This window comes from Falco rusticolus, chromosome 1 (genome assembly GCF_015220075.1).
Source record: "Falco rusticolus isolate bFalRus1 chromosome 1, bFalRus1.pri, whole genome shotgun sequence".
In the NCBI taxonomy this organism is placed as follows: domain Eukaryota; kingdom Metazoa; phylum Chordata; class Aves; order Falconiformes; family Falconidae; genus Falco; species Falco rusticolus.
This window is the reverse complement of record NC_051187.1, coordinates 87,492,287-87,519,299: the sequence shown is the minus strand read 5'-3', so window position 1 is coordinate 87,519,299 and position 27,013 is coordinate 87,492,287. Positions and strand designations below refer to the sequence as shown.

Genomic DNA, 27,013 nt, shown 5'->3' with positions numbered 1-27,013 from the left:
AACATTTTCATCCTTCCCAAAAGTCTGAGGTTTTTTTCTTAATAAACTTGGATAAAATATATACACTTAAGAATTTTTTTTGGAAATTGATTGATGAACCCATATCATGGGTGAAAGTAGGTAACACAGGTTATGTCTGGGCCAGTTCCTGCAGAGAGAGGACTAAATTTACAGTAAGAAATGTAGCAGCTGTTTAGCAGGGGATGCTCAGGTTTGGGCTGCTGCTCCTGGAGAACCAGGACCTCGATCTGTGGGTGGATGCAGCGCAACCTGTGCAGCCCCTGCTCTGCCCAGCTGATGCTTCAGCAAACTGAGGTCCAGAAGCAGGATCCCCCTGCTCTGCAAGCACAGAAGCAGAAGGAATCCTGGCCCAGCTTCACAAATACTTCTAATTAACGTGAGCACCACGTTCAGAGACACAGGATGCTTTGAAGTGTTGAAGGATATTTTTAAGTTGCTGGCTGGATCATGAGTCAAGCTGATGCTCTGTGCAAAACACCCTGCCACTTAGCACAGAAACTTCAGATAAACAGGACGTGTAATGCTGTTACTACAATAATGGCTGGTCTTCCTGCTATTAATATGAAGATGTAATTGAAATAGTCGGATGGTAGCATTGCTCACCGGTGCCTAGCTCCTTGTAGGCCCCTGAAATGGTCGTTGTGCGGTGGAGCAGTGCCCCACACAGCCTGCTGCTGGCCTCACCGGGGCCAGACCTCAAAATACAGATGGGGAAGGTGTCCCAGGCTGTTTGTCCGTCCCTTGTCGCCAGCCGGGTGGCTGGGGAGGTGTCCTGCTCTGCGGCCATGCTCCTGGCAGGGCTGCTGGCCTGGGCACGGAGGTGACAGGGTCCAGGCGGGCAGCCAGACCGCCGGTGCTGTGTCCCCGCCGCGGGCCGACAGTGACATCTAGTGACTCCAAAACATCCCCAATGGCCCCAAATATGAAGTCGTCCCCTATTCCCAAACCCGCCACAGCTGCCTGGTTGATGAAGAGCAGGACAGTCACTGGCAGTGCCGATGGGAATTAGTAAATACAACTAAACCCGCATTTGCGTGGAGTTTAGGCGTTCGCAGACAGCCTAGTAGGAGGTAGCGAGGGCGCGGGGACCGCATTAGCATGTGTTGGTTTTTTGGGGGGGAATTCCTGTCAGTTTTGGGTGCGCCGGGGCAGCTAGCGATGCCTCCTCACCCTGTGAGGGGATACCTTGTGCTGCAGCCTGATAGAGATATGAAGGCTATTCCTCCCCTGGCTGTACGGTTAAAATGTAATAATAATAAGGGAGAGGCAGCAAAACTGCCTGATTGCCGGGCGGCCGTGGAGGCACCTCAGCCCCAGTTCGTGGCTTTTTGGCGGGTGGCGGTGGGCTGAGGGGAGGGCTAAGATGGCCGCCGACCCCCGGCCGCCCTGGGGCTGAGCGGGGGCGATGGCGGCTGCGGACCCCTGATGGGGAGCCAGCGGCCATCTTCGCGCGGGAGGAGCAGGAGGAGGAGGAAGGGGAAGAGGAAGAGGCGCAGCCCGCCCCCGGCGGGTCAGAGCGGGGAAGTCGCCGCCCGAAGATGGCCGCCGCGGCCGGGGACGTGTGTGGCTCCGTGGCGGGCGGCCGCGCCGGAGCCGGGGCTGCAGCGGAGGCGCGGTTCATCAGCAGCGCCAAGGTGAGCCCGGTTGTCCCCTCACCACGGGGCTCCTTCCCTTCCCTCAGGCTGCGGCAGAGAAGAGATTTTGAGGGGGAAAAGGGGTAAAAACCCGACGGCGTCCCCTCAGGGTGGGCGGTGGGCCCTCAGCCCCCGGGTGGGTTTCGGCCTCGGGGGCGTCCCTGACCCAGGCCTCTCCCTCGGCAGGGGAAAGGCTTGTTCGCCACCAAGAACATCCGCAAAGGGGAGACCGTCTTCGTGGAGAGGCCGGTGGTGTCATCCCAGTTCCTCTGGAATGCCCTGTACAACTACCGAGGTGAGCGGCCGGCGCTGGTGGCATGTCCCTGTCAGCTGCCCCGGCGGGGTCCCACAGGAGCAGCCCCATTTTCAAGGAAAGGGTTTGGGTTTGTCTGAGTGCTGCTAGGAAAGTGGCCCTGCTGCCATTTCTGCCTCTGCTAAATGAACTGTGGGCAAGTTGAACACGGGGTCATTTGAGGGGAGCTGACTTCCATCAACCCTGGGGGCAAGCACCACGTGCCACTGTCAGGCACCGTCTTGCGTAGGAACCCCAGTTTTTTAGTGGTGTGGGTGTAAATCCTGATCACACCACTGCAGAGTACAGCCTCAAAGGTGCTGGTGTTCTCTGGAGGTGCCAGAACAAAAATGAGGGTTCCAAGAGCAGGATTTAAAACTTTTTCATCCTACCTAGACCCTGCTGTGTGCTGAGCTCCGTCACAGGTCAGTGACATGGAGACACTTACCATCATACAGCCCTTAAACACTTCCCAGCGTTACAGGGCAGCAGTTGACGTCTGGGGGGGGGGGGGTGGGGCGGTTAAATTGCAGCAGAAACGGTCTTTCCTATGGAGGGAGCTGTAAGAGACTGGTGCCTCCGGCTTGGAGATGGTCCTGTCTGATGATGCTTGTACCAGCTGCACTGACTTGCCCGGGGCTCAGGTCCCTTTCCTTGTTGAAGGCTGTGGTCTCACTGTGGCATCTTTCCATCTTGTCTCCCCACAGCCTGCGATCACTGCCTGCGGGCTTTGGAGACAGCAGAGGAAAATGCCCAGCGACTGCTGGGGAAGAGCTCACTGGTGCTGCCTCACCCGGAGCAGTGCAGCATCCGGAAAGATCTGCACCAGCAGTGTCCTCGATGCCAGGTATGGGCCTGCTGGGAGGGACTCTTGTCCTGTTGGGGTCACTGACTCCTTTACAGCATCTAGCCAAGCACTTGTGCTGTTCCAAGATGGGTGTCTGCCTTTCCCTTCTGCATTGCGATGGCTGGAGAGCTGGGGCTCGGATGGTCAGGGAGGGGGCACAGCTGGGCCTAGGACCCCCTTTTCCTGCTGCTGTAGCCAATGCTGGGTGCTGTGCCCCTCGCTCCTCTAGGTGACATACTGCAGTGCTGAGTGCAGGCAAGCCGCTTTGGAGCAGTACCACCAGGTCCTCTGCCTTGGCCCATCCCGTGATGACCCCACGCACCCCCTCAACAAGCTGCAGGAGGCATGGAGGTAGGAGTCCAACCTGCCTGTTGCTCCATGGGCAGAGGAGGTGGCTCTCCTGGGCTGGGTGACGCTGCCTGGGACCAGGGCTGAGGACCATTCTTGCTTTGCATTTTTGCATGGGGCGGCTGGAGGGTGGTGATGGCTGTGGGATGCTGCCCAGCTTTACCTGCTGGTTGGGCAGCCTTGTGAATTTGTTTTGGCAGTGCAAGGGTTTGGACACACGGCTGAGCAGTTCTTATTTTTTCTTCCAGTAAAGAGCTACAAAGCACTGTGCTGTGCATCCCTCACTCCTGCAATTTTATAGCACTCCCGCAGATCTCCAGCCTTGGGGAGATCCTCCTTATAGCACCCCTGTGGGTACATAAATTGCTGTCCCTGCTTGTAGGTGACAAAATGGGCACAGAGGGAAGAAGCGACATCCCTGGCCCAAAGCTCATTACAAACCCAAGCTCTTGCTGCAGTCCTAGGCTTTGTAGGGGACCTGGGCTCTAGTTTTAACAGGATGGTAGGGAATTATTTGTATGGTTAGGGTAGGCAGGCGGGTGCAGGCTTCTCCTTGCCCTGAGTGGCGCTGGATCCCCAAGCAGTGATGCTGTGCTGGCTGCTTTGGCGTGATGGATGAGTGCGGGCCTGACCACATGGATGGCAGCTGTCTCTGCCTCCCTCCAGCTTTTTATTTCTGTACCAGCACTGATCTGCTCATCTCTTTTCTTTGTTCTTATTCCCCAGAAACATGCATTATCCACCAGAGACTTCCAGCATCATGTTGATGGCCCGGATGGTCGCCACCATCAAACAGGTACATCTGCATTTTGCAGCCACAGCTGCTGATGTGTGGTTTCCTCATCCTATTGTGGCTGTTACTCCCAAGGACTGATCTTTTCTCAGGCAACTGGCAAGGTCCTGCTTGAATAGATACCAACATCTAGTGGTCCCTGGTATTGGAGACAGCAGGCAGCAAAGGAGGTTCCTATGTCCTGAGCCAAGCAGGTCTTTTTTTCTGTACCAAAATAGTTAGTCAGAACTGAAACTTTCCTTTGGCTCTGTTTCTTTGGCCTGGCTTTCTCAGCGTTTGTTCTGACAATAAACTACCGCCATGCAGTTGCTTCTGGTGGTTCTTGATAGCAGGCTGGATACCTCTGAGCTCAGTGGTGTTTGTCCTCTCCCCCCTCCCCTCCCCTTGTTGGGCAGGAAAGCAGTAGTGGTGCAGTGCCTTTGCTTGATTCCTTTGTCAGGCTAAAGACAAGGAGTGGTGGATTAAGGCCTTCTCCCAGTTCTGCAACAAGACAGCAAATGAAGAAGAAGAGATTGTGCACAAGCTTCTGGGGGACAAATTTAAGGTAAGACTCTGGCAGTTCCTGGATGTGTTGAATCCCTGAGCCTGTTTCTCCCTGCTTGTGTCTGTGAGCCCGTGGGTGCAGAAGCCCCACTACAGCTAGGATAGGAGACCCTGGAAATCCCAGGCTCAAAGTGGGGGCACAAAGCCCCCCATTAGGAGATAGCTGACCTGACAGAAAGGAAATGGGTTGCTTAGAGAGAGGGCTTTGGGCTTGTGGTGCTTCAGTGGGACGTGCTGCTCGTTCCTGTGCCGGAGATACTTCTGCTGTGGGATGGGACAGGGTGATATTTAGCTGCTGAATAGGTGGCTTTTACTGCTAAAATGAATGGCTTTTGCTGCTCTGAGGGCAGCAGCCTCCAGCCTTGCAGGGAAGGATGAGGAGCCTGACTCCTGAGCCTTCTGGCCTGTGCTGGGCTTGGCCGTCAGCCTGGGTCTGACACGCAGCAGCATCTCCCCACCCTGATGGTGTTGCCATGTCCTGCCAGGGCCAGCTGGAGCTGCTGCGGTTGCTCTTCACGGAAGCCCTTTATGACGAACATCTCAGCAGAGTGAGTTGAGCTGCCTCCCGAATAGCCCAGGAGCGTGGCGGGACCCTCCGGTTGGTTAGGGCTTCCCCTGGGACTCTGCCCATTCCTTGCTTCCCCCAAAGCTCCCTGTGGGATCTGAGGCACTTGCGGAGTGGGGTGCTGCTGCAGGCTGGCCTGGCCTCAGCTGCTTTCTCATCTCCCTTCTGCAGTGGTTCACTCCAGAAGGCTTTCGATCCCTCTTTGCCCTCGTTGGGACCAATGGCCAAGGCATAGGAACAAGGTAATGGCGCATTCTGGGTGCTCCTTGCAGAGCAGCAGGGGTGTGGCATGGAGGGGATGTACTGTCTGTAAATTCATGCTGGCCTGGGTAATGGCTGGGTTCAGACTTAGGGGAATGGAGAGGCAAACTTGAAAGCAGTACTTCATCTTGGCTGTGTCCAACCCTTTCGTGTCCCTCTGCCAGACCTTGGCTTCTCAGAGCCACCGAGTTGAACCCTTAGATCCTCCCTGCGAGGTCCCACCATGTGCCAACAGCACTGCGGGACTGTAACGGTGTCCCTCTGCTTCCTGACAGCTCTCTGAGCCAGTGGGTGCACGCTTGTGATGCACTGGATCTCCCCATGCTGCAACGAGAGGAGCTGGACGCCTTCATCGACCAGCTCTACAAGGACATTGAGAAGGGTGAGGCCCTGACATGGCTGTGGGCAGTGTCGTTTGCAGGAGACTGCTGGAGACTTCGTAGCATTCAGGGACCAAGCGAGCTTCCCACTAGGGGCTGGGACATCCCACTTCCCCCAGTCCATGTGAGCCATGCCTGCTGCCTTTGGCTTGCTGCGTGGATAGGGCAAGTCCAAGCTAGTGGGCAGTGTGGCCCAGGTGAACTGTGGCAGGTCACGCACGGGTGGCTGGAGGAATCCTGTGCCTGAAAGACCCATCTACGCTGAACAGTCAAAAGACCTGTTTATCACTTACTTGACTGGTGCAGCTGTGTGAGTACAGGCATAGGCCAGAGAGCCCGAGGGTGTAAATCTTTGTGTCCTCCATCCCTTCCCAGAGGGGAGGGAAGGATGCTTTGGAAATCACCCTCCAACACCTGGCCCCCAAACCAGCACTGGCTGTGTGCGTTCAGGATTGCTGGACATCCCTTTGTGCTCATGCTGAGCTGTGTGTTTGGAAGGGTCAGAACAGCCCATGCAAAGCTCTTAACCCCCCTTTCTGTGCTGCAGAGTCAGGAGAGTTCCTCAACTGCGAGGGATCAGGTCTCTACGTGCTCCAGAGCTGCTGTAAGTAATGCAAGGACTGGGAGGAAAACTAGCAGTGAGGAGGGAATTGTCCTGTGTTAGACTGGCTTATCTCTTCCTAAAAGCCTCTGGAGAAAGGAGTTTGTGCTTTCCATCCATCGATGGGATTGGATGGGTGCTGCCCCGGGGCCTGGCTGCTCTCTCACGGGTCTTCTGGCATTTCACCTAACTATGAAATAGTCAGTCCTGGCTTGAATGGACTTGGATGCAATGTAGTCTCTGGGAGCCATGTATACAGTTAGTAAAGAGACTGTCTCCAACCTTGCCTGAGCAAAATGGAGCTAAACAAACTGTTATGGAAGGGAGTGTTTTTTGGCTGGCCCGTGGGGATGTAGGAGAGCATGTCCCAGCACCAGAGCTGTCATCTTTCACTCCCAAGTGTTAATGGCAGAGCAGGGCCAAGCAGGGCCTGGAAGCTGACTGCTGTGAATGCTGCAAAACATGGAAAAAGCGCTGCCCCATTCATCCTTTCCCCAGCACCTGGAGGCAGAGATGATGCTGTGCCTCCTTGGGGTTGATCCAGGACAGCTTGCTCTCTCTAAGTGGTTTTTGGTGGGTCTAAGGGAGAGCCCTGGCCCTGCATCCTGCCCTGCCAAACGCTGTAGTCCCCAATGTGAATGGAAGGTGTCGTGCTGGTGTCCCTGAGGTGGATGGGGTGGCTGCAGCATTGTGCTGCCTCATCCTTAGCCAGGCTGTGGCACTGGTTGCCACCTGCCTGGGGCACACAGAAGGGCAGGCACAAGTCCTGTGGGCTCTGTGGGGTCTCCCACCCTGCCTCTGTCTTCCCCGTCCTCTGGAGATGTCCTCACAGCTCTGTCCCATCCTGCTCGTAGGTAACCACAGCTGCATTCCCAATGCTGAGACATCCTTCCCAGAAAACAACTTCCTCCTGCATCTGACGGCTCTGGAGGACATCAAAGCAGGAGAGGTGAGGCAGCAGGGCCTGGATGAACCTGGGGTGGCATCGGGTCCCTGTATCCCCTACATCCCCCGTGGACCCCAGGCCTGTACCTCCTGTCTCTTGTGTGAGCCTGGCAAGGGAATTCATGCCTCTTCACATGTAGGGGCTACCAGAGCCCATATTTCTGCCTGAGAGGGACTGCTACAAATTGTGTTGCTTTGGATTCGCGAGAAGTGATTCTCAGCCCAACCTGTTTGTCTTTGCTCACAGGAAATCTGCATCAGTTATTTAGACTGCTGTCAGAGGGAGCGCAGCAGACACAGCCGCAACAAGATACTCAGGTAGGGCTGCTTGGAGGGACCCGGGGGGACACAGCACCCGTGTGCACCCCCAGTCAGTCTGTCTGGGCTGCATCCCCACCTCGGGGCCTTGATGTGTGGCTGTGCATGGGCTGATGTGCCAGCCAGCGTGTTTGTGGTAAGGGTGTGCATGTAGTGCTTTCAGTGCTTCAGGCTCTTTGCAGTCCTTTCTTATGTGTTGTAGGCACAGGGACTGAGGATTTGGTTCCCTCCCGCCTCTCTCTCTGCAGGCCTGCAACACTCTGTAGTTCGCTCCTGCAAACCGTTGCTGTCCCCCCCCACCTTCTTCTCTTGTCCACCCTTCAAGGGTGGGTGTTCGCACTGATGGTCTCTGTCCCCATGTCCCGTCACCCCTGCAGGGCTGCAGAATCCCCCTGTCCACCCAGACTGCCTCCAGCTCTCCTGAGCCCAGCGTGATCAAACCCGCGTCCTCCTCCACGGGTTATATGTTATATTTTTTATATAAATATTTATATTAATATATAAATAAATAAAACAAACATATTTATCCCCTTTCTGGCTGCTGCTGGGCAGTGGCTCAGGGACAGAGCAGTGTTGGGGTTGTGCCAGTCTCAATGCCATCACTCTTTCTCCTTCTTCCTTCCCTTCTTCCAGGGAGAACTACTTGTTTACCTGCTCATGTCCCAAGTGCCTAGCGCAAGCTGATGATGCCGACGTGACGTCGGATGAAGAGGAGGAGGGTGAAGGGGAGACGGATGATGCTGAGCTGGAGGATGAGATGACTGACGTTTGATCCTGGCCCCGGGCGAGAGGAGAGGGAAGGGATGAGAGGGTCCTCCGAAAGGCAGCAGCTTTAATACTACAAACAGGGTTGTGTTGTGGGGTCGGGTGGGAGGCCACATGCCAGTGGCAGAGGTCTGGTGGAGTGGGACAGCAGGGGAGCCGGAGGCAGGCCCTGCTCCTGCCTGTCCTTGTTGTGTGCTCTGTCTGTGTGTGTGTGCGCGCGCGCGCATGTGCATGTCAGGCTGTCGCCATCCTCCCTGTGAGGACAGGCTGTGAGCTGGTGGCCCCCCACCATGCTGGCTGGTGCTTGCAGAGGAGGTTGGAGGAGAGCAGGGTCCAGCCAGCCCCTGGGTCATCATGCTGGTCACCTTGTGACCACCTGCAAGGTGGCTCCACCACATCTGTGCCGGCCGTGGATGCGGAGGAGCGTGTCCTATCTTACTTTGCAGGGACGAGGGGAACGTGTGTGCATGTGTGTGTGTACGTGTGTTTGTGCACGAGGGGTACTATTTAATGTCTATATTAGCACTATCTACACACTAAGGAGCTGGGGTCCGTATATATACTCCATTCCATGCCTTGGCTTGGTGAGCAGCAAGGGGCAAAATGATTTTGCAGGTGGGACAGAGACACCTTAGAGGGTGGCTCAGATGCCCAAGTCCAGCAGGGAGAGTGGAGCCGACCCTGGAAGACAGATCCCTCCCACCTCGGTCCCATCCCTCACACGATGCAGAGCCCCACGCAGTGATTGCCAGGCTCCTCAGGGAGGGGGAACGGCCAGGCTGCTGCTAGCCCAGAGCAAACTCACCATCCAAAACCCAAAAGTTTTGGGTTTTGCAGTGTGCAAGCCATCCCGCTGGGCTGTCCAGCTGCGGGAGGAGGATGCGCCCTATTGGGATCCACTGTGCCAGGAACTCAGCGTGGTGCTTCCCCACACCCAGACATCACCGGCAGCTGCGCGTTGTCATCCATCCCATGCTGCCAGCCACCGATGAGGCCACACTGCTGTCTGCGCTGTCCCAGTCTGCGGACCACACGGCCGGAGGGAGAAGACTGCTCTGTGCGACAGACAGGCAGCAGGTTGGGGATGTGCCCGGCCTATTTTCCTCCCCATTTGCATTCTGGGGAGCTTTTTCTGCTGCCGCTTCCTTCCAACCCGTGGCAGCTGGATTGTGGGAGCGAGGGCGACACTGTAGATGGGCACCTCTGACACTGCCATCACCGCCAGCCCCACACCCCGCTGCTTGTCCCCAGCCGTCCCGGGGCCATGTCCCCTTCAGTGTTCGTAATAAACCGAGACTGGTTAGAAGCAGGGCTGTGTTGTTTGTACTGGTAAACTGGAGGCTAGTGAGTGCAGAGATGAGGGCTACACTCCAGAGGCTGGTCCCGGTGGGGACACAGAGATCTGGGGATGAGAGAATAGGTGCCTGCTGATGTTTGGGCTCTGGATCTGTGACCAGTCCCCCCTTGGGGATGGGTGCTGGACGCTATGTTGTCCCGTGGGGCTGTTTCTGCCCCAGTGCATGACTGATCTGTGTCGCACAGGGCCCTGATGTGAGCCTGGCCCCCGTTTGCAGAAGGCACCTTGGGAAGTTTCCTAGGAAAATTGGGGGGATGAGATTTGTCCCTTCATCCCGACTGCTGGAAAAAAATAAGAGAAACTTCCCTTTCTCTAAAACTTGTTCAGACTTCATTAACTCAGACAAAAATACAGATGTTGGGCGAGTCCTGCTAGTAGAGACCAAGCCTGTATCTCACTCTCCCTCCCCTCTCTGTCAGACTGCACCACTCCTGCATCCTTCTAAATTAGCAGCAGTAATTACTGGTGGCATCTTACACATTGTTAAAATGTTTCTTGGGGAAGTGCTGGCCTGGTCCGGGCCATCGCCTCCCTCCAGAAAGTCACTACAAAGAGTGGTCGGTGCCAGGCTCAGAGTTCCCACTGCTGGCACTGGTGTTTGCCCTTCAGCCACATGCCGGTGGCAGCAGAGATCTCCCTGTTGCTGAATCGGGTGAGGCTGTGTGGTAGGATCTCTTGAGTTCGTTGGGATCCTTTTCCTCAAACCTGGTCCCCGGGGCAAGCTCCTGGGATCCACCGAGAAGTCCTTGATCCGCTGCAGCCCCCCACTGCTACCAGAAGGTCCAGGGGGGCTGCATCATTTCGTACGTGGGGATGCTGGTGACGTTGACGGGAATGGAGATGATGGCCCAGGGGAGCCCGTGCTGCTCCAGCGAGCGTCTGATCATGTACCTGGAAGGACAAAGAGGCGACAAGTGTGCCTGAGCCACTGGAGTTGGGAGAGCAGAGCCCAGATGTGAGCATAAACCATAAACCAGCTCAAAGAGAAACTCTGTGGATTAATTATGACTGAATCCACTAAAAATTTGGCTCATAAAGCTCAGCTAGGACATGCTGATCACTGGGACCTCCCTGTTTGTGGGAACAAGGCTGTTGCTTGGCCCTTCCTGTGAGACATTCTGCACCTGCGAAGATGAGATGTCCCTTGGCCAAGGCACCTACCCATCCCTGCCCAGCAGGAAAAGTGCGGGGATGTCGGCTGTCCGCCTGGTGCTGTCCTGGATCATCTCGATGTAGAAGCTGTCGTTATCATAGGCGTTATCTGCGATGATCACTGCCCGCCCTCCATGCTCCTGGATCACTCGTGTCTTCGACAGGAATGAGCAACCCCTGGGGCAGAGAGTGATAAAACCCTGGGTGACCACAGGCAGATCCTCGGCAGGTACGAAACCTGCAAGCGCCAGAGCTTGCCTGCAGATGCCCAAAGCAGGGGCTGTCTCCCTGGCCCCACGCCTCCCCCAAACCCTGCTCCTCTTTGAGTCTGTATTTTAGGCAGCGGCTGCCCACACTCAGCCATTTTCTCCTAAATAAATATAAAATCAAATAGGGTTTTTTTCCACCTTAGCACAGGCTGTTTCTAAGAGATGCAACATGGAACAATCTGGGGTGGGAACACCCTCGCATTTTCCTCATATACCCACGTGGCATAAGTCACAGGAAGAAGCTGGAGGTGACAGTAAAACGTAGCCATGGCACTGTCACCCTCTGTGCCACTGGCAGCTCCCCTCCTGCCCAAGGGTCCCCCTCAAACACTCCCGTGGCGCCAGACATACCCCCTCTCCACCAAGGCGATCTGGTCCTGGATGAAGACACCATTATTCAGCTCTCCGCAGGCTTCAGGGGGATCCGCCGGGACCAGGTGGATCTGGTCGTACCTTGTGTTCTCCAAGGAGACAGGCAGGGGTGAGCAAGGGGGGTGATCAGGGCTGTTTCCCACCCCCAGCCCCTCCGCAGCTGTCCCTGCTGTCCCGTGCCCTGCTCGTCTCTGTGCGGGGTGTGCTTTTGGGGAGATCTAGGGCTCCCAGGGGCAGGGAGGCTGGTTGCCCCATTCCAGCCCCTGCAGAGCCATCCTGACCTCACTCACCAGCTCGCCTATATCTTGCTGCCACCATGGGGAGGGGAAACAAAGGCACGGCACCATCCACCCATACAAGTGCTCCTGGGGAACGTGTGCAGAGCCAGAAAGTGTCTTTTCCTCTGGTCCTTGATGTCCCACATGCTTCCTAGCAGATCTGCTCCTGCACCCACATCCTGACTCCGGGTTTATTGAGGGAAAGGTCTTACATCTGCAGAGCAGTCGATTTATCTCAGCCCAGCCATCCTGGGGCTGTGCCTGTCTCAGCTCTTGGAGGAGGAAAGACCAGGGCTCCCTGAACACAGAGGGGCCACACTCCCCCTCTGAAAGCCTGCTGAGGCTGAAGGCAGCGACCAGCACGTGCCTCCTTCATAAGGGCAGACTCATGGAAGAATAATTGTCTCCATTTTTAGAAAAGGTTCAAATGACTGGGCCCTGCAATGGAGAAATATTAGGATGGAGGGACGCAAACTGACAGATTCAGTTCTTAATACTTACAAACACACCACCAAAATCCTTGGCTGGAGTGGCAGTGAAGATGTAGCGGATGTCTCCGGGGCTCAGCACTTGGAAATATAAGTATTCATGGAGGCGTAAACCTGTGTGTGCATGGAGAGAGGTGAGAGGCAGAGAAAACAAAAGGGGAAATTCCTGAAAAATGGGAAAATACCCAGCTATGGCTCCTGAACTGCACCACGCTGAAGGGAACACACCCTCCTGGCCAGGCCCTGGAGCTCTGCGAGGGGAGATGCACCAGCACCCAGGAGCACAGAGATGGGGGAAAAGGCACTGGGACTGAGGTGCACAAGGGGAAGGGGAAAACACAGCCGGACCGCAGAGGCGATAGGGATGACATGCACACAGATTGAGAGGCGCAGCAGGGAAACACCATCTCAGGGCAGGGGCACCTTGAAAAGAAATGCACCCGGGATGGGGTGCTGGGGGGGAAATGCCATGGGGATGGGGTGCACCAAGGCAAAATGCACCCAGACTGGGGTGCTGGAGGGGGAAATGCAACGGGGCTGGGGTGTACTAAGGGGAAATGCACCCGGATTGGGGTGCTGGAGTGGGGAAATGCAGTGGTGCCAAGGTGCACAGAGGGGAAATACACCCGGACTGGGGTGCTGGAGGGGGAAATACACCCGGATTGGGGTGCTGGAGGGGGAAATGCATCGGGGCCGGGCTGCACCGAGGGGAAATGGACTCGGATTGGGGTGCAGGGGGGGAAAAATGCAGCAGGGCCAGGGTGCAGAGAGGGGACAGGCACCTTACTGTCTGTGCACGGAGGGGAAATGCACCCAGAACGCGTGCGCGGGATGGGGAAATGCAATTAGGTCGGGGTGCATCAAGGGAAATGCACCCGGACTGGGGTGCAGGAAAGGGAAATTCACCCGGATCGGGGTGCAGGAAAGGGAAATGCACCCGGATCGGGGTGTACAGAGGGGAAAGGCAGCCAGGCCGGTGTGCGAGGGGAAGAGGGGCCGGGCCGGCCGCTTGCACTCACCGCGGGCCGGGCAGGAGCAGAGGCAGAGGCAGAGCCAGAGCGAGCGGCAGAGCATGGCTGCGCCCGGCACCGCCCAGTGCCCCGCCCAGCGCGCCCCCGCCCCGCGCCCATTGGCGGCGCTCCCGCCCCGCGCCTTTCTATTGGTTTACGCTGCCATCAATCTCCTGAGAGACCGGGAGGCCCCGCACGGAGGCCTGCGCGGCCTGGGGCCAGCGCTGCGCTCTCCGGCCCTGTCAGCACGGTGTCAGCGGTGGGGCCCCGGTGTCCCCTCACCAGCTCTGCCACGTAAAGCTCCACTCTCCAGCCCTGCTCGCCTCCGGCCTTGTGCCCGCTGCCTTGTCCGGCAAACAGCGAGCCGTTTTCCCAGGCCGGTTTGGACTCCCTGCCTCTCTATGGCTGTTCGGGAGGGAGGGGCGGTCGCCGGAGCCGCTCTGTCCGCCCGTACCATAGATAGCGGCCGGAAGTGGTCGCCTAGCTTCCCTTCCCTTCCGGCCGCGGGGAAGCTTCTCGGCGGGCGCAGTGCATTGTGGGGTGGGGTCTGTCTGAGACGCGGGCAGCGAGAGTGAGGAGCGCCGCCGGGATGATGGTGAGTGTCATCCGCCGCCATCGTCGCCGCTGCCGCGCCTCGCTGCCTGGGCGCGGCTTGCCGGGGCTCCGCTACGCTCCAGGGGCCTTGTTTGGCGGGGCTGTGGAGGGGCTGGGGCGCGCTTGGGTCGGTGGAGGGGTGCGGATGGCAGAGGCCGCCTTGTCGCAGAGGCCTGCCGCTAGCCGGGGTGGGGGGGGCAGGTCGGCCCCCCGTTCCTGCTGGGCTCCTGGGCCCGGTGGGGAGGGTCTGGGTGGGAGCGGTGCGTGCTGGGAGTTGTAGGCCTGCAGCCCGGTGCGTGGGGCTGCCGGGGCCCCGGCCCGCGGCCTCCGCCCCAGCCTCATAGCTGCGTTCCCTCGGCCGCCCGGCCCAGCTCCTCCCTCCTTTGCGGGTCCCCCTGGGCTGCGGCGCTCCCCAGCTCCGAGCCCCGTTGCTGTTGCTCGGGAGCAGGTAGGCTGTGGCACAAAAGCCTTGCTTTTCTTGGGGGTGCAAGCGTTTGCGTTCCGTTACTGTCTTAGCTCTGGTGGATGTGGAAGAATCTGGTACGTTTTCTTTCACAGAATCTTGCCAGGATTTAGAGAGCCCTGGCTGTGATCCTCACCCCCCTCTTCTACTCACACATCAGACCCTTGGCCCCAGCCTTGTCAGTCTTATTGTGCAACAGTCGTATAATTTTGCTGTCTGCCCACAGGTGGCTGTTTAAAACTGTTTAAAACCTTGCAACCATTGGCTGTGTTGAAACTTTGTTTGAGCTTTGCCTGGAATGCATCTTTGGTTTGCTTTCTGAAAAGGGCTGGTGTGCTCTCAGAGCAGTGAGAAGCTTTTGTCTGCTCTGGCATCTTGATATCCTCTAAGCTATCTCCAGCACAGTTTACTGTCAGACAGGAGTAATCCCTTAAATTGTGCTGGTCTACTTCATCTTCTCTGTGACAGCATCTTTCAACAGTTGCCATCCTTGGGGCAGCTGGGACACTGATTTGAGGTGTGACAGGCAAAAGGCCTTTGTGCCTGTTCTGCTGGACATCTTGCTGGTGCTGTAATAAAAAAAAAGTCGCTGATTCAGGCACAGCGTTCCTGCAGTTCTCTGCAGTCTTAGTAACTACTACATGTACTGTCTTCTCCAGTCTAGCACCAGAATCAGAACTTTGCTGGGCTATGCTGTACAGGGGAAGCCACTGATTTTGGGACTATTATGTCCCAGAGCGTTTACTGGGGACAGTTGGGTGAATTCCAGTTACACTGTGGAAGCAGCGAGAGATGGAAGGTGGTCGGATTGTGTCAAGTCAGAAGAATGTTAAAGAGGCTGGAGGTTTTGGTCTTAGTCTTTTTTGCATGATTGTAGCTTGCTGCACTGTGTGAGGAGTTAGCTCCAGGTTGCCTGCAGGCTGTTTGGATCAGAGTAATGACTTTTCTGTGGGTTCTCTCTTCAGCCAACGCCGGTTATCCTGCTGAAGGAGGGGACGGATACCTCACAGGGGATCCCTCAGCTTGTCAGCAACATCAATGCCTGCCAGGTTATCGCAGAAGCAGTACGCACTACCCTGGGACCTCGGGGCATGGACAAGCTCATCGTGGATGACCGGGGTAAGCACTGGGCAGTGACATTCCACAGCTATGTAGAAACGTGACTTGGAAAAATAATCTCTTAAGTGTAGTGCATGCTGGCAGCGTACATATTTACATACTTAATTGATATGTGGTCGTATCAATTAAACCCAGTTTTTGCATATATGCAGACTTGAACTTCCTCACTCCATACTAAACTTAACTCTCATGATAGAGGTTCAGGTTATGTCTCAATGTTCAGTTTCATACCTTGGCTCTGGCTTCCACTGTTGCAGAGAAGATAATTGTCAGACCTACCTGAGGAAGTCCGTGTTTGTTGCCTACTAGCCTGAGTTAAAGCAGCTGTGGCCTTTGTTTTGAGATCGAGTAGATCCAGGGTTAGTGGGACTAGATACAAGAGAGTCCACCCCAGAAAGGAGAAACAGTGTGTTTCAGGAAAGACCAGAGCCTGGTCTTCAGGTATCCCAACCATCTGTGTTATTTTATTTTTTTAAATGAGGCTCATATCTGTGGAGTTACTCGGCACTTGTTGTGGCTGAGTGTGAGGTCAGTGGATGTTACTGGGTAGACTTTTTTTTTTTTGGGTGTGATTTAGTGGTGAGGCTTGCCCCTACTCTGAAAAGACTTGTATGAAGTCACCAAACTAGTGTATTATTTGTTACTTTTTACAGTTGGTGTTACTGGAGGGTGGGGTGGAAGGTCTTAGTACTGTCTTTAAATAGTTTTTACAAATGGGAACTGTAATAACTTTTATTAAAAAGGATCATTAGATTTAAATTCACCTAATAACTGGTATGATTGATTTCTAGTCTTTTTCTTCATGTGAGTGTCAGACTAGAATATCTGGTTATGTCTGTCTGGAGAGGCTATTGAGAAGTAAGAGACAAATGAATTTAAAGCTCCTATTAATTGATGCCGAGAGTTTTTCTGCACTCAGACTAACTTCACTTAATCTGCTCCAAAAATGGACTAAAAAGATGCTGTTGATAGGGAATGGAGGTACCTGCTGAGACACCCTCTGTGAAACACCCTTACCCATGAAGGTGATCACTTCACTTTCCTTTTCAGCCAATTTGTAGTTGTGCGTCTGGCTGTAGGAGTGCATTAAAATATTGTGGTGATCATGTTTCAAATCACGTAGGAGATAAACACAAGTCATTTAGCTGAAGAAAAATTACTGTTAAGTGGAAATTCGGAGTGAGATCCTGTGGTTGTTTAGACATGACGGAAATCACAACGATGCAGGACCGGTGCTTGATTGGGATGCTCTGTAGTGCAGTAATGGGTTGAGGCCACATTTGACCTGAAAGGCGAAATGGTGAAGCACAGTGAGACTGGCTGCTCTGAAATTACTATCGTATTAATGTCTCCCTGAGGTCTGAGGAGCTCCCTTGCATGTTGGGTGCCCTTTCACAGTGACAGGGCTTTACTCGCAGCAGTTGAGCTTGACTTCCTTTTCTGCATCAATCCTAGGCAAAGCCACGATCTCTAACGATGGTGCCACTATCCTGAAGCTCCTTGATGTTGTCCATCCGGCTGCAAAGACGTTAGTGGACATTGCCAAATCTCAAGATGCAGAGGTAGGAGGGTAACCTGGCTGCGCTCAGAAGCATAACATGCAGCAGCAAGCTTGCCTCGCGGTGGTGATTCTGTGGGCTTTGTGTTAACTGATGGGAATTGCTTGGGGAGTGCTGGCATTTATGCTGGTTTCTTCATTGATGCCTTCTCTTCTGTGGTAACTTTCAGATCTTATACACTGTTTCAGCTAGATCTGATGGGTAGTTTGAAACCTCAAAGATACAAAGTTCATGTTTTATGAACATAGGTGACTGGGAAATGAGACTTTGTGCTCAAATGGGATGTAGTGTGAACCCAGCTCTTCTTAATCACTGAAGAATTCAAGTGCAAATCTGTGAGCGGAGAAAATTACAAAATCTGTTTTTCTCTGGAAGCCCTTGTGTGGTTTATGAAGCTGCTGTCATGGTGGCCCTGCAGTGTGTGGATGACAGAGAGCATTTCCTCTCCATGCAGGTTGGTGATGGTACCACGTCTGTAACTCTGCTTGCTGCAGAGTTCCTGAAACAAGTGAAACCCTACGTGGAGGAAGGCCTCCATCCTCAAATCATCATCCGCGCCTTCCGCACGGCGACGCAGCTGGTAAGGTGGCGCTGCTTATAGCTGAGGGAGGGCTCAGCTGCTGCTGCAGAGCTGAGGGTTGTATTGGGCTCCTCCACAGTGTCTGGGGAGAGGAGGTCTGTGCCAAAGAGGGAAAATAACACACTTCCAGGCAGAACTCAGTAATGAATGGGCGTGGGGAGTGACAGTAGTGATCTCATGTCATCCTACTGCAAACATCAGCTGCCTTTTGTGGTGTCAGTGAGCTGTTATTAGCGGTTAGTACCTCTGGAGTGCTATTGCTTTGTGTTTTTTCCAAGAAAGAATAAATGAGAAAAATTGTTTCCCATTCTCTTGTAATTTACTGATGCTTAGGAAACCTTACATCTAATGACACCCATCAGTTCCATTAAACTGAATCTTCTCAGGAGGTTAACTCCCTCAACAGCCCTTTGGTTCCCCAGTTCTCAGCTTAAAACTGCGGAGCAGCTCTGAGCCTCTTCCCAGTCCTCTATGCTGGTGTGTTTCTTAGAATTACTGTGGTAGAAGGGGTGGAATAGCTTAAATGCCTGAAACTTCAAGTGATGTTGAAGTAGGAAATAGAAGATGACATAAAATACAAAGCGAAGTTGGAGATCTTGTCAGCTTAAGTGCATGAATCATTAATCCAGCTGTTGGCTTGTGTTTTGACAGGCTGTAAACAAGATAAAAGACATTGCTGTTGCAGTGAAGAAGGAAGATAAAGAGTAAGTTTCCCTTACAAACAACCTGGTTGCGTGTAGCTGGGCTTCAGGTAGCTGGTGTGAGGGTGTTTCTGACTTATACTTTGGCTCTGGCTGAGGTCTCGAGGTCAGGCCAAACAGCTACAGCCTCACACCAGGTTTATTGTTGAATTTTTTGGAATTTCCTGCTCCTCTGGGGGAGATGCCATGCCATCACTTGGGCTGCACTGAAGTATGTAGGTCAGTGTCTTCCAGTGCACATGGAGGAAGCTAGGTACCAAAATAAGCGGCCTGATTCCTTTATTTCCAGTGGTGGTGGTGATTTACGGCTTTTGCTGTAATTGGTGGCAGTATTGAATGCTCAGTGCTTCTCTGAAAATCGGATCGCTTCTTAGCTGTTGAATACGTGAACTTAGACAGCTAATAGCAGTAAGGAAATGATCCCTTCATCTGAGGGGAGAATGCTAGAGTTCGTTTTCTCCCTGCATTTTAAGCTCTTGTCTGCTTGATCTGACCTTACTAATACCTGCAGTAAAATTTCAAGTTCAACTGCATAACCATCTTAAATCATAATATCCTTCCCGCTGTCCTGTGATGTGAAATACAGCAGTTCTCATGGTCAGCAATAACTCGGGTGGTAAGAGCCTGGGAGCTGGAGCCATATTTCCCTAGTGTCCCTTGTGTCATCCACTCTGTTGTGGCATGTTACCTGAGTTAATACTTAGAAGATGCCACCTTCAGAGGATTTCAGAAACTTCTTACTGCCTTTGGTTGAAGGAGATGATGCTGAGCCCTGCTGTTTTGCTCAGGCTTGTGGTGTCTAGTAGCCAGCCGACCTGGTCAGTACTTGGGCTCAGATAGGCAGAATTGTACTTCGACAGTCTGGGCTTTGATGTGTGTGTCTTGCTTTCCACATGGATAGAAGGGAGCTGATCTTTTGCCTCTCCTGAGTGGATTAATCATGTCATACATGATGTTCTGTGAGCTTGTGAAAAGAATCTGCAAGTGAACAAGACCTTGTTTTTATCTCTTGCAGTGAACAGAGAAGCCTGCTCGAGAAGTGTGCAGCCACAGCCCTGAGCTCTAAGCTGATCTCCCAGAGCAAGGAGTTTTTCTCCAAGATGGTTGTAGATGCTGTCATGATGTTAGATGACTTATTACAACTTAAAATGATTGGAATAAAGAAGGTGCAAGGAGGTGCTTTAGAAGTAAGTTCTGTTGGAGCCTGTCCTGAAAGGATAGGAGATGGTGATCATGGCTCCTTTGATAAGTTGACTAGCAGAAATGCAGCCCAGGTTGATGGTGCCTGTTCAGGAATTACCAAAGCAAAAGCAAGCTGTTGATGTGAGGAAAAAGCTTAGTGAGTAGGACTTGATTTCTTTTCTGTAGGTAGAGAATCTGGGGTTTTTGAGCCAAATACACTCTTATCTCACTGCTGTCTGTAGTGAATGTTGTTACTGGTACGAATTTAATTTATATCTCTGTAAATTAATTTTTTTGTGTGTGGGAAGTCTTTGTTAATAGGAACCAATAGCCATACAGTCCTGGTTGTATGCTTGACTACTGGGTTGGAGGAGAAAAAGCAAAGAAAATGCTGTGAATGAGCTGATCTAGTGGTGGGCAGGGTAGATGGGCTGTGTGGTTTATACTGCAGTGCTGAAATATACCTGTTGTGCCTGGGACTGCATGCAGGTATGTGGCAGGGAGTTTTTCTTGGGCTGTGGACAGCTGGTGTGTCTGTGCTCTCTCGTGCCTGTGTCCTGTATAGGTTTGGCCCATTGCTTGGGACCCTTCTGCTGGAAAGTAAAGCTCACCACAGTCTCTCTGAATTATTATTCTGTGGCTGTTACTGTCTGTAAACACTCCTCATGAGCATTTTTTTTTGAGAAGAGACATTATAATCATGCTATTATCTTGCCCAGACAACTAATTTAGTGAATTGGGAACAATTCAGCATCTGTTTTTGTGGTGTCTGGGCCTGCTGGTGTTCTGAGGCTTGCAGAAATTGGTCCCCTGGGGAGGGTGGTGTCTCCCGTTCTGGCTAAAAGCAGCTCGCCATGGTCAGGGTTGTTTGACCCTTGTATTCTGCTGTTAGACTCCTTTATTCTGCTGTAGGTCTCCTTGGAGACCTATGAGGATGGGGCAAAGAATTTAACATGCTATTCTCCAGGGTTTGTGAGAGATCCGGGGTTGTCTTGCCCTGTCAGCTGGAGCAGAGGTGGTCTGTGATTGTCCTAGTTTAGGAGGGACAGGGATCCTCTGGGCTGCAGTGGCTGGGCAGGGCCACGTCTGCCGTGTGGTTGGATACTTCTGGAGTGGGAGACGTAGATGTTGATTCCTCTACCATCTGTGAAGTCAAGAAGTTAACTTCAGGGGACTGCAGTGTGGGGCAGGGCAGTCCTGCTGCAAAACAATCCCAGAGGTGGTGATGGAGCTTGGAAAAACAAACCAGGGCAAAAAAAACGCCCAACCCCAAACCCCGAGCGTGGGGCTGTGAATGAGAAGTATCCATCTTCAAAGGGTAGAAATGGGAAAGACATCAGAGAGGGAACAGATTGCTCCATCCCTTGATCTTCAGATTGTGTATAGCGTCTTCTGCTGCGGTGTCTTGAGGGGTAGAAAGGCAGTGATAGAAGCTGATTTTGTGAACAGAGAGAAGAAAATACTTGCTGCTTGTTTTCTCTAAAAGTGGGTTAATCAAAGGAGACAGCTGTTGGTGAATGCTTTGTAAATGAGGACTCTGAAAGCAGGGAGTTTCCTGTGGGAGTTATTAACCCTGTTGAGAAAACCTTGGGAGGCTGAGCCTAACACAAATCCCTGTCTTCAAGGACTCGCAGCTGGTGGCCGGAGTTGCCTTTAAGAAGACATTCTCCTATGCTGGGTTTGAAATGCAGCCCAAGAAGTATCAGTCTCCCAAGATAGCCTTGCTGAACGTGGAGCTGGAGCTCAAGGCCGAGAAGGACAATGCTGAAGTCAGAGTAAACACAGTGGAGGTAAGAGCCGGAAGGGGAGCTTGTCGCGCTTTCTCATGCCTGCAAGATGTGGTGGCTACTTGAGAGAGCCGGTGGGATAAATTGGATTGCCTTCTGGTTGTCCTTTTCCCCCCCCCCCCCAAAATAGCTGGTGGGTTATGCTGCCTCGTTTGGGAGAAGGGTATGGCAGACTTCGTATTACAGCAGGTTTAGGGTCTGTTTCTGCTCAGTCATTGTGTCTCTGCTATGCTGTGATAAGCTGTGGGCTGTGGGGTGGCTTCTTTATGCCTAACAAGTGGCCTTCCAGGGCAAGCTTATTTAGCAGTGCTTTAAATGCTGAAAGAGCCGCTTCGTATTTAAGCAAACAAGGTAGCCATTTGGACACTAGTTCTCTTTCCATCTTGTTAAAATACCTCTATGAAACACAGTCATTCTGGGACAGCTTCTTGGAAAGTTGCGTGTATTTGGTTGCTGCATAATTGTGGTATTTAAAGATCTCTGGGGGCTTTGCTTTTGGGGTCTTGACCCCACTGTGATCTTAGTAACTGTTCCCTTCCAGTTAGTCTCTCTGCCTTGGTGAAGATGGTGGTCTTTTCTGTTGTAGTCAGCTGCTGCATGTGATGTTGCCGCATGCTTTTGTAAGATTTCCCAGCTGTTTATGGCTGCATTTCACTGACAGCTGGAGCACAACAGGCTTGTGAAACCTGAGCATGCTGGTAAAGCATGAGGTTTCTCAGGATCTGTGTTTTTCCTCTGTGATAGATACTGTAAGTTTCTCCACCCCAACGTCCGTGTTCTGTAAGCGCCTCTCGGACATCAGTATAATCCCTTCTTCCTCGTGTTCTGTCTTGAGCTGTCGCTGCCTCTCTCTCTCAGTTCATCCAGCCCCTTTATTGACTCAGTTCTGCTGCTGGAAGCATTTTAAGACATGGCTCTTTGGCATAAAATTGGGTGACCTAAAATCACCTATGAGTCTTAGAAAGCAGTTGTCTGCCAGGGCTGCATGGAGCAGTGTCACCACTGCCGTTGTTTTAAAAGAGCTCTCCCTTCGCAGGCGCTGCGGTATGGTGGCGGGATGGCATTTGCAGTGCTTCATGACATGAGTGCTTGTCCCTTTTCTCCCTGCTAGGATTACCAGGCCATTGTGGATGCTGAGTGGAACATCTTGTATGACAAACTAGACAAAATCCACAAGTCGGGAGCCAAGGTTGTCCTGTCCAAACTTCCTATCGGTGATGTGGCTACCCAGTACTTTGCAGACAGAGACATGTTTTGTGCTGGCCGTGTCCCAGAAGAAGATCTCAAGCGAACTATGATGGTGAGCTACCTTGTTTTGGAACAGACTTCTGATTTAGTTTTAACAGTGCCCAGCTGGTTGTTCCCAAAACAGGGCAGTGACTGATGACTGAACATAGTGTTCCTAACAAAGACTTAAAATTAAAATGGCATAATTTTTGCCAGTGCAGTTATTGGGTAGAGCTGCCATATACTGATGAAGCTGTGCCTTGATGGAATGAACAATCACACACTAATTGTATCTGCACTGCTTTTTTTGTTTCTCTGCTGTTGTGACATATTGGGGTCTGTACATTGCATCGGTAGGGGGTTTATTTTCCCTACTTCTTGACTGTTCCTTTGTGAGTGGATTTTTCCTAAGCTTGCTTTGTGTAGCTGTTGGACTCTAGAGCCTGTGAGTCAGCACTTAAAAGAACCTTAATCTTATTTTGCTGTTGAGGATTATTTCTCGTGTTGGTAGCCTGGCTAGATGTGTGAGATGGGAGGGGAAGTAGAAGAGGATTTTTTTTCCCTGAATCTGGCTTGCAGGGTGGTTTTTGCATCAGCTAACAGACTGGACTGTCTCTGAAGAGTGGGAGCCTGCTGGGGAAATTTGTCTTGTTTGTCAGGGTCGGTAATGCTGTGCTTTATCTCCTTCCTGTGCAGGCCTGTGGTGGTTCCATTCAGACCAGCGTCAATGCCCTATCGGATGATGTCCTGGGCCGATGCGAGCTCTTTGAGGAGACTCAGATTGGAGGAGAGAGGTAAGTAACACCAGCTGTGAACCTGTAGTCCTGTGTAAACGCTCTGGTATTAGTTTGAAAAGTTGAGTTCTAAGCACTGGCAGTTTGAGTATCTCTCAAGGTGATGGTGTGAAAACAAGATTGTGTTACTCCTGCTTTTTATGAGTCTGAGGGGGGGCACAGGAGTAAGCTTTCACTGAAATCTTACCTCTTTTATATGCTTTTAAAAATACATATTTATTATTCCCTAGTGCCTTGTAGAAAGCATAGTGGTATTCTTTCACTTGTAACTTAAAAGCAGTGCCTTTTGAGGTTGATTGTGGCACTCGTCTGATATCCCACAGTGACACTTGACTATCAGCGGAAGTGAAGCTGGCTACAATATAATGGGGTTCTTCCCGTCGCTAGAGGAGAAATCCTCTTTGGAGCTGTCTGCTAATATCTGCTCTGTTCCTGCCAAGTGAAAATGAGAACATGGGTTTGGGGCAAAGCCTTAGCAACTGGAAGAGAGTGGATTTTCCTGGGTCAGCTTAAATTTCACTTGTGTGTTGCCTGGCTCTGCTCCTTCTTAGTTCAAGATCTGATAGGGGTTCTGCGTAGGGTGAAATGGCTTCAGTCACGCGTCAGGCTTGTAAAGAGCTTGTCTGTTCCCATACTGTCATATTGGTGCAAAGCCTGTTCAGCAGCAGCCCTGCTTCTCTGTTGCTGTAATCTTTCTTGCATTGTGCCATTGGCAGGTACAACTTCTTCACAGGCTGCCCAAAGGCAAAGACTTGCACGATAATCCTGCGAGGGGGTGCAGAGCAGTTCATGGAAGAGACGGAACGGTCCCTGCATGATGCTATCATGATAGTCAGGAGAGCAATCAAGGTAAGGACCAGTGGAGATTCCCAGTGCCAAGCCAGCAGGGAGGTTTATTGATCAGACCTGGCACAGCTGTAACTCCTAGAAACCTTTTCACACGCCAGCATTTGACTAAGGTCTCCATGGAGAGACTAGGACCTCAGCGCAGACGGCCAGCATCTGATTGATTAACTCAAGTGCTGTTCCTCAGCCAAAGCAGCGTTCTCTCTGCAATGTTGCCAGATGCTTTTCAGGCACGCCTGGGTTTTGGCTTTCTCTTCAGTACAGCTGTAACTTGGGCTTGCTGGGTTGTGGCATGTTCTGGAAACAGCCCCATCCTAAAGGGAACGCAGTCTGGGTGCGTTGGGTAAATCTGTGGTAGATTTGAATAGCAGGACTGATTTCGTCTCGATGGCATGCATGCGTGTCAGTGCCCATTAAAGCCACTTGTTCCCTCTCTTGGTGCCCAGTCTGAGGGGGTAGCTGTCCCCTGGCTGTGAAGGTAGTAGGCTGGGAGCACTGAGAGGGAAGTCTGATGCTGGTATGAATGTGTGTGCTCTGCTTGTGGAGTTGCTGGTCCTGTGTGATAGATGCCGCCTGTCTGCAGGTGTTTCTGGGTTATGCATAATAATGTGTTAAAGTGGTGTTTTCTAGTTAAAAACAGCTTTGAGGCCGAGTGCCCTGAGGGGATAGGAAGAAGCATGCCAGGATTTTTTGGAGCTGTTTTGCTTCTAGAAAGAACATCCTGATCTCCCTACTGGAAGAAAAAAAAAAAAAAAAAAAAAAAAAGAGGGAAATGTGCCCAGCACAAGGAGAGTGTGGTCTTCCCTCCCCTCCCTCCCCTGGTATGGTGTCTTCAGACCATCCCTTTATCTTGTGTGTAGCTGGGGAGAGCTGCAGGTAGCTGCCACTCGAGGTTTGTGACCTGTTTTGGAAGCTCCTGGCAAAGCTGGCAGGTGCCCCCAGGGATGGCAGCAGCCTGGGCTGTAGATTCCCCTGGGTCTAGTGTGTCTGCACCACCCTGATGTGCAGCAGTCGCAGGAGAGGAGGTTTTGCTGCTTTTCCCCTTGCAGTGAGAGCGTCTCCTTTTCTTTCAGAATGACTCGGTGGTTGCTGGTGGTGGTGCGATAGAGATGGAGCTTTCCAAATACCTCCGGGACTATTCCAGGACCATTCCAGGCAAGCAGCAGCTGCTGATAGGTGCTTATGCTAAAGCCCTCGAGATCATTCCCCGTCAACTCTGTGACAACGCTGGCTTTGATGCCACGAACATACTGAACAAGCTCCGAGCCAAGCACGCGCAGGTTGGTGCCCACTTTTGAGCCAAGGGCTGCATGTGTGAACCGGTAGTGTGTGTGATTTCTTTTCTTTATATTTCTTGAGCCTGGATCAGTCAGGCTCAGTTCAGCTAAGCCCGTGTTAGGCTTGTGTCCTCTTTGATTGCATGCAGCATTTTGTTTTTTGGATCAAGTATGGGCTTGGTGCAGTTTTCTATAAAAGGAGGTGATCTGGTTTTCCCTTTGATCATGGCTGTCGGGTGACTTCTATAGCTGGGAGTTCTGATTTGCTTTTTAAAAATGCATTGTTTGTCAGGAGGGAGGCTTCTATATTAAACATTAAAGTGATTAGAGTACAGAAGTTGGCTGAGCCACGTGTTTGCCTGAGGAGCTGCAGACTGAAGGTCCTGACCGCTGATCATTTTGGGTCTTGAGTGGCACGCATGTGCATGCACGTGCAGTCCTGATTCAGGCAGTTGGAGGTGGCCCCTTGGCTTCTCTCTGCTTCTGCTACTTTGGAGGGAGTCACTCCCACCATGTGTTGCCTTTCTGATGATTGTGGGGTTAGGGGGAATGCCCCAAAATGTGCGGCTGTATCTTGGGCTGCAAAAACTAGGGCTGTGGGTGGGGGAGCAAGACAGCAGTGGAGTGGAAGTCAGTCCTGTAAGGCGTCTACAGCTTCTGTCTGAAATGGAGCATGCCTCCTGTTTTACAAGGCTTCACTGGCGCTGTTTGCTGACAACAAAGGCTTTTTGGTTTTTTATTTTTCTTTGTGTTTCCCTCGAGTATTCTTCATTCAGCAAGGTCCAGTCGCTGCCTCTCCCTGAATGTTTGTCTCTGCTTCTCTCCCACCAGGGAGGTATGTGGTATGGTGTGGATGTCAACAACGAGGACATTGCCGATAACTTCGAGGCCTGTGTGTGGGAGCCAGCCATCGTGCGCATTAATGCGCTGACGGCAGCCTCGGAGGCCGCCTGCCTTATTGTCTCAGTGGACGAAACCATCAAGAACCCCCGTTCCACCGTAGACGCTGCGCCCAGCGGACGGGGCCGGGGGCGAGGCAGGCCCCACAACCACTGAAACCCCGCTCCCCGTCAGTGTTGTGACAGGGGCTGGCGCTCTCCTCCATTGTGAAAAAGAATTGATTTCTAGTTTAATTAACGGGCTGTTTACCAGATGGTCGTTTTGAGGGCTTACAGGCAACCACTGGCCTTGTTTAATTAGAGTAAATCTTGGCCTCGGTAGCGGCAGCCTCCTGCGAGGTGTCCTGCCCCAACATTTCCTACGCAGCACTGATCCCCTTAGGCTCGCCTTGTCCTTCCGCTTGGAAGCTGTGTGAGCGGAGCCCTCTTCAATGCTGGCAGGCAGTGCAGCGAGTGTGGGGTTTGTTCATATTTATACTTCCCCCTCCTCCCCCCCCTGCTGGGGGTTTTGAACCCAGGCTCAAACACAATAAAAAAGTGACTTTCTTTCGGTGGCAAACTGGGTTGTTCCTCTGTTTTCTGCTGCTTGCTTCACTCTGCAGGGTGGTAGCTTGTGGTTAAGAGTTGGATTAACCTTTTAAACTGGTTTTTGCCCTGTTTAAAAGCAGGCGCTGTGCTGGGAAGCAGGACTGGCTCTGAGCATGCCCCAGCCCTGAGACAGATTGCCTCTGTGCGTTACCCCTCTC

At 52.6% G+C, this 27,013-nt stretch overlaps 3 protein-coding genes across 6 annotated transcripts; 2 read left to right on the top strand and 1 right to left on the bottom strand.

Annotated features, from left to right (window-relative positions):
* Positions 1-1,033: 1,033 nt before the first annotated feature.
* SMYD5 (SMYD family member 5) lies at positions 1,034-9,622 on the top strand. Of its 4 annotated transcripts, XM_037388155.1 has the most exons (14): positions 1,521-1,655; positions 1,842-1,950; positions 2,655-2,794; positions 3,024-3,145; positions 3,869-3,938; positions 4,375-4,479; positions 4,964-5,026; positions 5,215-5,285; positions 5,580-5,686; positions 6,232-6,288; positions 7,140-7,234; positions 7,478-7,548; positions 7,926-8,007; positions 8,182-8,278. In XM_037388155.1, exons 1-13 carry the CDS (start codon positions 1,560-1,562, stop codon positions 7,981-7,983), a joined length of 1,164 nt encoding a protein of 387 aa, XP_037244052.1. In that variant the 5' UTR covers positions 1,521-1,559; the 3' UTR covers positions 7,984-8,007; positions 8,182-8,278. The 4 variants fall into 4 exon arrangements, with proteins under 4 accessions (XP_037244034.1, XP_037244052.1, XP_037244025.1 ...); XM_037388128.1 differs by lacking the exon at positions 7,926-8,007 and having other exon boundaries at positions 8,182-9,622; XM_037388137.1 differs by lacking the exons at positions 3,024-3,145; positions 7,926-8,007 and having other exon boundaries at positions 1,034-1,655; positions 8,182-9,622.
* A 350-nt stretch (positions 9,623-9,972) lies between these two features.
* Positions 9,973-13,717, bottom strand: PRADC1 (protease associated domain containing 1). The gene is made up of 5 exons (XM_037388169.1): positions 13,522-13,717; positions 12,243-12,343; positions 11,443-11,552; positions 10,832-10,999; positions 9,973-10,561 (listed from the first exon to the last, which is right to left on the bottom strand). Exons 1-5 carry the CDS (start codon positions 13,694-13,696, stop codon positions 10,441-10,443), a joined length of 675 nt encoding a protein of 224 aa, XP_037244066.1. The 5' UTR covers positions 13,697-13,717; the 3' UTR covers positions 9,973-10,440.
* Positions 13,715-26,826, top strand: CCT7 (chaperonin containing TCP1 subunit 7). The gene is given in 13 exon segments (XM_037388115.1): positions 13,715-13,834; positions 15,262-15,415; positions 16,871-16,977; positions 17,429-17,554; positions 18,206-18,258; positions 19,271-19,442; positions 21,063-21,227; positions 22,336-22,524; positions 23,148-23,245; positions 23,962-24,094; positions 25,165-25,371; positions 26,200-26,407; positions 26,410-26,826. Coding segments are annotated over 13 exon segments (1,659 nt in total). The 5' UTR covers positions 13,715-13,828; the 3' UTR covers positions 26,451-26,826.
* Positions 26,827-27,013: the final 187 nt, after the last annotated feature.

Coding starts and splice junctions, on each gene's coding strand:
- SMYD5 (XM_037388128.1), top strand. CDS start 1,560: ATGGCCGCCGCGGCCGGGGACGTGTGTGGCTCCGTGGCGGGCGGCCGC. Junction 3,146..3,868: donor AAGCTGCAGGAGGCATGGAG/GTAGGAGTCCAA, acceptor CTTATTCCCCAG/AAACATGCATTATCCACCAG. Junction 7,235..7,477: donor AGGACATCAAAGCAGGAGAG/GTGAGGCAGCAG, acceptor CTTTGCTCACAG/GAAATCTGCATCAGTTATTT.
- PRADC1 (XM_037388169.1), bottom strand. CDS start 13,696: ATGGTACGGGCGGACAGAGCGGCTCCGGCGACCGCCCCTCCCTCCCGA. Junction 11,000..11,442: donor ATCGCCTTGGTGGAGAGGGG/GTATGTCTGGCG, acceptor TCTCTGCCCCAG/GGGTTGCTCATTCCTGTCGA. Junction 10,562..10,831: donor TTCCTGCTGGGCAGGGATGG/GTAGGTGCCTTG, acceptor TTGTCCTTCCAG/GTACATGATCAGACGCTCGC.